Source organism: Rhineura floridana, chromosome 3 (assembly GCF_030035675.1).
Source record: "Rhineura floridana isolate rRhiFlo1 chromosome 3, rRhiFlo1.hap2, whole genome shotgun sequence".
Classification (NCBI taxonomy): Eukaryota; Metazoa; Chordata; class Lepidosauria; order Squamata; family Rhineuridae; genus Rhineura; species Rhineura floridana.
The window spans coordinates 4,057,670-4,067,714 of NC_084482.1; the positions used below are offsets into that span (position 1 = coordinate 4,057,670).

At 46.2% G+C, this 10,045-nt stretch overlaps 1 protein-coding gene across 5 annotated transcripts; it reads left to right on the forward strand.

Moving 5' to 3' along the window:
* The first annotated feature begins 2,617 nt into the window (after nt 1–2,617).
* Nucleotides 2,618–9,906, forward strand: LOC133379187 (ras-related protein Rab-7a-like). Of its 5 annotated transcripts, none has more exons than XM_061613945.1 (6): nt 2,618–2,685; nt 3,369–3,434; nt 6,314–6,440; nt 8,680–8,898; nt 9,275–9,400; nt 9,590–9,906. In XM_061613945.1, exons 2-6 carry the CDS (start codon nt 3,388–3,390, stop codon nt 9,677–9,679), a joined length of 609 nt encoding a protein of 202 aa, XP_061469929.1. In that variant the 5' UTR covers nt 2,618–2,685; nt 3,369–3,387; the 3' UTR covers nt 9,680–9,906. The 5 variants fall into 5 exon arrangements, with proteins under 5 accessions (XP_061469929.1, XP_061469925.1, XP_061469927.1 ...); XM_061613941.1 differs by lacking the exon at nt 2,618–2,685 and adding an exon at nt 2,692–3,186; XM_061613943.1 differs by lacking the exon at nt 2,618–2,685 and adding an exon at nt 2,692–3,186 and having other exon boundaries at nt 9,595–9,906.
* Nucleotides 9,907–10,045: the final 139 nt, after the last annotated feature.

A 10,045-nucleotide genomic window follows, 5' to 3' on the forward strand; every position in this document is an offset into this window, starting at 1 on the left:
CTCTCAGTAGGTACATTGTAGTATACTTCAAGTAATCATCTATGAAAGTGAGCATGTATACATTTCCACCCTGTGATGGCATTTAAATGGGTCCACAAAGGTCAGTGTGAATTAATTCTAGAGGTTTTGTAGTTTTCCTTTTCCTTTTCTTAGGAAATTTTACTTTCACACTTTTTGTCTTTATACAACATCCACATTTTTCTATAGATTTACATTGTCCAATTATAATGCCTTTAGCCAAATTGTCTTTCTCTAGAGCACTGATTCTGGCTAAGCTGGGATGTCCCATTCTTCGATGCTAAACATGGACAGAATCACAGTTTTCTTTGGCTGTATTTGCCTGTATAGTTTCCAAATATTCCAAATGCAAAAGTCCATTTTTCAATTTTTCAGTACAACATACTTATCCTTCATCTAAATCTTGACAAATTTTGTCACTCAAATAAAGTTGTCCTCCTAGCTCCATTATTTTAGTGGCACTTATTAAATTATCTTTAAATGCTGGAACAGGCAATCTTTCCGTTCAAGCTCTCTGGCCCCCTCTGGCGTTTTGCAAAGTAGCTCCACAGTGCCTATTCCTTGAGCACAGAAAACATCTCCTGGTGCTGTAATTACATTTTGTGTATGAGGGCTAAAGTTCTTAAACGTATCTTTATTATTTACCAAATGTGCAGTAGCCCCAGGGTCGATTAAAAAGCTGGTTTTATAATAATCATTATTTTCATCAGATACATAGTAACTGGAATGCTTGACTTTAGTTTGGCTATTTCATTTTCTTTTAGCTTGCTTCATTTTAAAATCAACTCTTTCGCCTGTCTGCTTTCTAGGATAAACGCTTTGAAGGTGATTTGGAGATGAGCATTTGAAACAATTCTTCCTTTGTCTGCCCTGCTGTGGCTTTGGGGCATGACTCATCTCTCTATTCTGCCTTTGGTTGCAATTTCTGCCCACAGTAAAATTTGCTCTTTCAGACAGAGCTTGTTCCTGTCTCTCTTTATACTCCTGATCTTTCAGATATGCCATAATCTGATCCAAATTCTGATCTGTCTGTTGAAGTATGCAAGCCGTGATATAATGGTGTTTATTTAGGGAGGCCAGGTGTATTACTTTTTGTAAATCTTCATCTAAAGATCTCCCACATAATTCTAATTCTCGGAGCAGACTTGTAAATCTCTCCAGATGTGGATTCAGATAATCTCTGTCAAATTGTCTCAGTGTGTACAGCGACTTATAGAGAAACATCACATGATTTTTAGATTTTCTTTCATACACTTTTTCAAGCTTTTCGCATATTTCTTTAGCATTCCTACAACCCTTGCAAACATTTAGTGCCTCATATGATAAAGCAGAAATAGAAAAATACTTCACTTTGGCATGCTTATACTTCCAGGAGGCAGTGGCTGCTTCATCCGCTGCTGAGGGTTCAGGATCAGTGAGGACTCCATTCAGATTCTCCCCTTCCAAAAGTGCCATAATTCAGAGACTCCAAATTGCATAATTGTCCTTCTCCAGCCTTGGGATGCTTTTCTTAAGTATTGATTCTTCAGCCGTGGTTTCTTATCTTTTGTTCTGCTTTTCTTTCTCTAACCGAAAGTCTCCTTTTTTATATCTTTTGTAAATCACACACAGTACTTAGCCTTTTTAGCTTTCAGAGGCAACCTGCAGTCTAATTTAGCTTACTGCACTCATAACCCTTTCTTATGGAAATATTTATGGATACTCAGCAGTCTGAGCTGTGTGTGTGCCAGTATGTGTATTTACCTAAATAGCAGGCCTTTACCCTGCATTTAGATCACTGAGACTTAAGACATAGTAAAATAAGAAAAGTTACTTTATTTATAGAAATACATAGTAGATAGGAAAGGCATACCTCATTCTAACTAAGTTGGAGGCACAATGCCCAGACTTGGGTATTTCCCTCATGGCTCAGGAGGGAGAGCAAAGAGAAAGATCTCTCTCTCTCTCTCTCTCTCTCTCTCTCTCTCTCTCTCAGGGGGGGCAGGTCAGCTTCTCTGAGCGTATCAGTTTACAGTGGAAGGAAGTTAGGTAGAGAAGAGCACAGGTAAAGGTAGGCAAGCCTAGCTAGCTGGAGGACCCTGATTCTATCTTCCTTCTGGAATACAAACAAAAGAACCCAAACAGGAGTTGCTCTTGCCCCACTTCCAGCACTGATCTTCTTAAGCTGAAGCCCCCAATCCTGCAGGGTGCCCACTTCTGCTCATCTCACTGGAGCCCCACTCTGCCCATCTTTGCTGTTGTCCATTCACCCATTTCCCTAGCACTCAAGTGATAGGAAGAGCAAGTAGGATCCTCCACTAGCCTTGCACTCTCCTCCATGGGGATGGTTGTGTAGTGTGGGCCCAGAGGGAGAGGGCAAACGTACATGCAGCGATTGCACCAGAGAGGAGCCGACTGGCACCGCCCCGCAGCGCCTTACCCAAGCCTCTCCACTGCACTCATCCAAGTGGTAGGAGAAACAAATACACCCTGGCCTGCACAAGTTCAGATGCGTGTACACCCGTTGTAACAATGCACTTCCCAAGAACCAGGGTGCTGTGACCAAGTTCTGGGGCTGAGCCCTGGCACGAATTCAGCATTCTTGATCCGGTGGCGAGCGCTTCCTTCGCTCTCCCGCCCTCTCTCGTTGAGGCAGCCCTTTCTCTCCCTTTCGTCCTTCCTCTCGGGGTGAGCAGAAAGTGACCCCAGCCAGCCAGCCAGCCACCTAGCCAGCCGCACACCCTCTCTTTCTCCTCCCTTCCCTGCCCCTTCACCTAGCGAGGGCTGCTGACGCTGATAAGCCAGGCAGGAATGCGCGCCGCGGAAGGCAAGGGGAAGGAAGGCGCGGGACTTCACCAGGGAGCACGACAGCCCCTTAGCAGCGCTGCTGCGTGGCGGGGGAAAAGGCTGCCTTAGCGGCGCCCTTCACACGCGCGCCATCAGTAGTCTCTCCTGGGAGGAAGCTGCGAGGAACGCCAAAGGGCCCCCTCTTCTTTTGGAAGACCCTTTCAGCAGCGCGAGCTAGCGCGGTGCCCACGAAGCGAGGTGCCCACCGAGAGCTGGCAGGCATGGGGCAGGGGGGAGGAAGACGAATCGCAGGGAGGTTGCAGAGCCAAGTGTCTGTCGCGCCTTGCTGATCTGCTGGAGCAAGGGGAAAGCCGGGGAACAGGTGTTGGCGCTAGCCGACAGGTAAGGGGGCCAGCAGGGCAGGGACTTGGGGGCAAAAGTCTGGGGCCCCGTTCAACAGAATGTGGTGGGGCCCGGCGTGCACACATTGTGAAGTAATACACACATTGCCGACTCCGTAAGACCATCAGATCCAGACGGAGTAGGTCTGCTGCCCCCCTGCTCTCACGACCCTCTCTTTCCAGGTTCTGGCGCAGACGCCCCATGTTCAGACGCTCACACCTCAAAATCCTGCTGACTGGGAATTCAGGGTAAGTTACAGGGGCTCTCCCCGCTAGCTTGTCTGTGGTGGTGGTTGGGAAGGGGGGGATTGTGTGTCTGAAATGGGAAACGTACCGGGAAAGGCGGGGCCACCGAGAGGGCTCAGACTACTGCTCAGATGAAGCAGCCGGACTGTGTTTGCTAAGCGGGTGTGTGGTGGCTCTAGGCACCTGCTGCCAGGAAGCAGTTTCGGCCCCAGGGAAGGGAGGCCGTTGGATCTGCCGCTGCTGCTCTCTGAAATCGGGGCGGGGAGACTGACGAGAGAAGACGGGATGCCGAAGGAGGAAGCATGCGGAGAGCCCATTCCTGAGAAAAGAGTGAGAGCGAAGGGGTTAACGGGGTTGCGAGACACAGCCAATTTCAGGCGGGGCTGGTTGGAGCAGGGCACGCCCCCTCAGGGCCCAGATCGCGCTCCGCAGACGTTGCCAAAAGGGGGAAAGTGGAGGCACGCAGTTGCACCCTCGTAGAGCATCCTTTGAAAGGACGAGGCGGGTGAAAGGCCCGGACCCGGTCATTCCAAAGGCTGGGCTACGGAGGTTCGGTTCCGTGGCTTCGCTACTATTTTCTCATTCAGGGGCTGTCACCTATTTTGGGGGTTGGGAAGTATTTATTTCCCATGGCTTGCCTCTCGAAGATTTATTTTTACTCGTTCCCCTCCCCGCTTAGCAAACAACTTGGGTGGGAGGCACCTCTTAGCTCCACGTGTGCGTGAGATCTCGGAGGTGGCACGCCGCTCTCATGCCTCTTCCTTAAGTCTTTTTAACTGCCCCAAGACTATTTGTTGTTGGCTTCTCTACGTGTACATGTGCCTATATAATGGGCAGCTGACAATAAGGCAATCTTGTGGGGTGTGGCAGAATTAGATTGGCTGTTTGGTCCCAGAGTAAAAGTAGAATGATCACAGAACACCAAATAACTGGCGGGCAATTCAAATGAGTACCGTCGCCTTCGCCTGAAGATCAAGGCAATAAAAGGATCCTTTTTAACTTATGTATTATGTGTAACTTTGCTTCCTGTGTATTACCTTACAATTTTAAATGTTTTGTATAATTTAGGCTGAAGTCCACATGCACTTACCTAAGAGTAAGACCCCTTGAACTCAGTGGGGTTTCCTTCTGAGTGGATATGTGTGGGATTACACTGCAAGTGTGCTTTTGCTAGTCATGAGGAACTACAGGGAATATTAAAACCATACATCTCTTGGAATTTTATTCAGCTTCTGTAGAGTAGTCAAGCATGCTTAATAAGAAATTAGCTCGATTTCACACATTTAAACAAAGGCACATCGTGCGCCAAAATGCTCTGAAGGGTGCATTTGCTTAACACCCTCCCCAATCAGTTTGTCTCTGAAAAGCTTGCATTTAGTTGGAACATAAACCCTTGTTTTACTCTATTGCAGGAACACAATATATACAACTTCAGCTGTAGTTTCTGCTACTTAAAAACAACCATTGCTGTAGTAATAATCCATCTTTTACTATGTAATTAACTCCTGCCTTCAACTTTTTGTAGCTATTATTAAAATTTGTGGACAGTGTAGTTTTGTATATATTGGGCAGTAGTGTAGTGAAAAATTCAGAAGTGCAGGGTCCCTTCATGATAGTGACTCCATGCCCCCTCACAGACACGTTTCGCTTGCTGTCCTCCCCTACAAGGGATGTCCCTAGAAGCCAATCAGCATGAAAGAGAAGGCTGTGGGTTAGCTTCTCAGAAGAGTCTTCTCAGTGGCTGACTCATCTCCTTTCACTCTGATTAGCTCCAATCACCAGAAAGTACAAGGACTTTTCTCAGTGGCTAACAACCTCCCGTCATGCTGATTGGCTCATACATAGGGACCTAGCTGAGACACTGCTCCCAAAAAAGTAAGAGGACCCTGGATGACTACACTCATGTTATTAGGTCAATAGTTTCATTATTCTAATTAGCAATATGAATAGTGATTTAAACTCAAGGGCCATTAGTATGTGTTTGCCATATCATTTTGAAGATGTATAACCATCCAATATAATGTGGACTTAAGATTTCTCCTTGACTTCTTCCAGGGGAAAGTAGGCTAGTTGGGATTATGTTTCTAACTCAGATTTATGCTTATTTTGGACACAGTGCATTCAAAGTGTTGTATATCAATTTGAAACTATTGCAGGTGGGTTTTGATTGATTTTACTCTGAGTGATTTCAGAGAGAAAGCGTTATGCAAAAACAAGTGAGAAAGTAAAAAAGGGCACCGTAAAACGGTTGGGATGTTATCTCAGGATATTTTTTCATAGGTTGAAGCATTTTGATGCAAGACATACTGTTTGGTTTAACCATATTTTACCAAATACTTATTTCTACACCAGGCTTTCCTTAAACTTTTAAAAACCTGTCCTTGTAATCAAAAAGGCTAAACGTATGCTTTTTGTTATTGTTAAAAGCAGAACAGGATTCATAAGACAGGCCTTGCTGAATCAGACCAAAGGCCTTGTTCAGCATCTGCTTCCCACAGTGGTCAATAAACCTGCTGAGAGGAAGGGTGGGATATAAAATAAATAAAAATACCCTTTGGAAGGCCACAAGTAGGGCATTAGACTAATAGATTCCTCCTGCTGTTGTGTCCCAGCAACTGCTATTTAAATGCACCCCTAGACCCTGCATCATTCTGTGGGATTCTCTCCCTGCCCTAATGAATGTGTGTGTTTGGTGATATCAGCTTTCTCACAAGGTTGTATAAGTTAAGAGTCAGTTCAGGAGGTTGGGAAATGACAGAGAAGCTCCACTGTTGCTCCAGCGAGAACCAGATCCACCACTGCAGCCCTGTGCTGGTTGATGGGAGGGAGGTTACAGACTGGACCTCAGTATTTTAATGTCAACACTTCTCCCTTCCCCACAGGGCTGGCAAATCTGCCCTGATGAACCAGTATGTTAACAACCGCTTCAGCAGTCGCTATAGAGCCACCATTGGGGCAGACTTCCTCAGCAAAGAAGTACACATCGATGGACGCAAACTGACAGTGCAGGTAGGCACAGCAGAGCCTCACTGCTAGAAAACTAACCCCCCCCCCGGGTCTCTTCCCATGTTATACACTCATACAGCCTAGGGCCATTTTGATTGCTTCTTTTCTAACTCTGCCAAAGGGCTAGGGAACCTGTGGCCCTCCATCTGTTTTGTTAGACACTCTATATACATTGACAGCCAAATCTGTTATCTGAGTAAGCCTTATGGAGCCAGATTGGCACCCTCCATGCAAAAGATGGAGGTAGCAATAGCAGGGACCTCATTTTCTGTTAAAGTACAAACAATATTTAGGGGGAAAATTCTAAGGGGGAGTGTAGGGGAGAGAATCCCAAACAGTCCAGCACAGTCTGAACATGCTCAGTGGGTATAGAATGCTAAATGGAGTGTTGGAGGCTGTGGTGGTGAGGAAAACCAGGAGGGGGAATGGAATCAATAAAGCATCCTAGGAGAGGGGCTGTCTGTCCCCCTCAACAGGGGTACACCGTATTTGCAAGATATTTGTTATGGGTGCCTTGTTTTAGCTTTAGTACGTAAAACATCTCTGTGGCAGCTTAAGGACTTAACAAAATTATTGTGATACTGGCTTTTATAGACTTCCAAAGATGGGCATGGTGTCAATATCTGCTGAAATGGGCTCTAGTCTACAAAAACTGCTTTCTAAAATCAGTTGTTTTTTGCCGCAAACACCCTTTTCTCTCTAGAATTAGCCTCGAAGAAAATGCTGAACTTGGTTTTTCATATTCTAATCTTCCAATTTGTATAGAGGCAATCTGCAGAAGTGCATACCTCCCCCCCCCATTTCTGCAACCCCAAAGCACTGGTCCAACTCTTAGTACCCAACACCAGCTCTCTTGGGCTGCAAAATGTAGTTAACGCACAGACACTTTGCCCTTCCTGCAAGGTACTTACCATATGGCTTCCAAAGCAATCTTCCATCTATGTAAAAGCTTATAAAGCTGGGTTAGCTAAAGCCATAGCAGAACTTCCATCACATGCTTTCAGACCATTCTTTGGGCTCATGTGATCAAGGTTTATCAGTTCATAGGCAATGGTGAAAGCAAAGCAAAAAAGCCCCTTCCCCAGTGTGGCAGAAAAGGTATTTGCACACCAAACACTGCTGCTACTAGTGAATGAGCCAAGGTAAGGGGACCCCCCCACCCAGAATCTCTGTCTAGTGCCAGCAGCCAATTTGGCTTGAGGAAAACCTCCCAACCCCACATATGGAAACTAGTCATACCCAGGGCTATGTGTATTCTGTACTTGTTCTGCATCGAGATAGCCCAAACTCTGGGACAGAGAAGCTGAATTCAACAGCCTGGGTTAAGCACATTTCTGTGATTCCTTATTTTGCACAATTCTTTAGTTTTCATGAACCATCGGAAGCATAAGAAAATCAGAAAAGCCTGTTGGATCAGGCCAGTGGCCCATCTAGTCCAGCATTCTGCTCTCAAAGTGGTCAACCGGCAAGCAGGATCTGAGCACAAGAGCACTCTCCCATCCTGTGGTTTCCAGCAACTGGTATTCAGTACACTGCCTCTAACTGTGGAGGCAGAGCATAGCCATTGTAGCTAGTAGCCTTTGATACCCTTATTCTCCATGAATTCATCTAATTATCTTTTTAAGCCCTCCAAGTTGGGCCCCATCACTGCCTTCTCTGGGAGTTGCATAGCTTAACTATGCACGGTGTGAAGAAGTATTGCAGCACTCAGTGTTGTGGGGCTAGTCCCCATCTTGCTCATCACTTATCTGGCTGCTTTAATCCAAAATTGCTGACATTTTTATTGCAAAACTACATGATACAGCATGAACTTAAATATTAAGAGTGCAAGCCATACTGGGTAACTGGGACTAGAACTGAATGAGGGGGGCTGGATCCTTCATCTGCAGTCCCCAACCGATTTGGGGGACAAGAAAGCTCTTTCACTTCAAATGTCCACCTTTTATAGCTGTTTGGCATGTATGTTCTGACAGCAAGATTCTGCACATGCATAGAAGCATAGCACCCACAGCCCTGGTCAAACATAGTGGAGGAATCCAGAATATCTACTGAATAAAAAACTGGAAATATCAGTCAGCACCATCATTTGGGTAGGCAGCCTGAGGCCCCAAAGAAAGGGGATAACGAAATATACCCTTGCCCACATGCATGAGAACAAATGAATGGAGCTAAGTCGCACAGGATCCAGCTACATCTTGAAGTCAGGAAGGAATCAACTTCTTGCCTCTTTTTCTACCCCTAGATCTGGGACACAGCTGGCACAGAAAGATTCCAAGCCTTGGGGACTGCCCTCTACCGGGGCTCAGACTGCTGCCTCCTTGTCTTTGATGTTACATCTGCTAACTCTTTCCAAGCCCTGGAGAAGTGGCACAAGCAGCTCCTGTTGCAGATTGAGCCAGAGGAAGAACCCACTTTCCCCATCGCGGTCATTGGGAACAAGATGGACCTGGAGAACCGTGAGGTGGGACTACGTACAGAACAAAGGGGACAGGAGGCAAAATACCAGATCTTGTATGGCACTCAACTCAGATACGGAAGGATAGTCAGGGGGTTAGAGTAGGGAGCAGTAAAGAGAAGTCTTGGCAGCAACTTGCGGGAGAGCAGATGGGAAGTTTGGAGAGTCCTGCTATTCTAACGCCCGGTTCCACTAGAGGACTGTGTCCATTCACAATACCACAGTCTTAGGGCACAGGAGTAGAATTTGGTACCTGAGGAAGAGTTAAATTACCTTAAGGGTTGACTTTGATTACACACACTAAAACCACAAACTTTTCGTTCTTAGGGTTGCACAGAACTGGGAAGGAAATAGAGTATGCATAAGCCTTGTCTTTGTCCAGGTATCTTCCGAGGAAGCAGAATTGTGGAGCAAGCTTCATGAAGCCACATACTTCGAAACCAGTGCCAAGGAAGCCACCAATGTACAGGAGGTGTTTGAGTGGGCCATACAGGCTGTACTAAAGAACGTAAGAAACCTCCTCTTCAGCCCTGACTTGAATTAGACTCTGGATGACTTTATCCCTAAGAACACCTGTCCCCCACTTGTTATATTTTTCTTAAGAATAAGACAAAGTTCTCCCTGACAGCCTGCAGCACCTGTCCTTTTCCCATCTACATCTACTATCTCTTAACCACTTTTCCTTGTTTCACCTCAGCGCAGGGTACCCGAAGAACCACAACCCGACTCAGTTCACCTGGAGACCAGGCCACCAGAAGGGGCACACCGGGAGAAGTGTAGCTGCTAATCAGACCAAATGCAGATGGGAAGATTCCTTCTCTCTGCATATGCCTAGGAGGGCATCTTCACCCTTTGCAATGCCCGTGGGTAGGGGGACACCCCCGCAGGACAGCTGCAAGGATCCCAGGGCAGACTTTTGTCCTCTGGAAAATGTAGCCTAGTACTTGGGAGGGGAGCTGGATCATATTGTAGGCTACTCTCACCCAGGCACATGGAAATAAATTTGAAAGACAATCTTGTGCTTTTCTATGGTAGAAACACTTATGTCCCAGCCCTTCCATAAGGATAAAAGGCTCTTCTCCAAAAGGTAGTTAGAAACTCCTAGAACTAAGAGAGGGTGAGGGAATGATCTAGTTTCACAAATGAAGCCTGG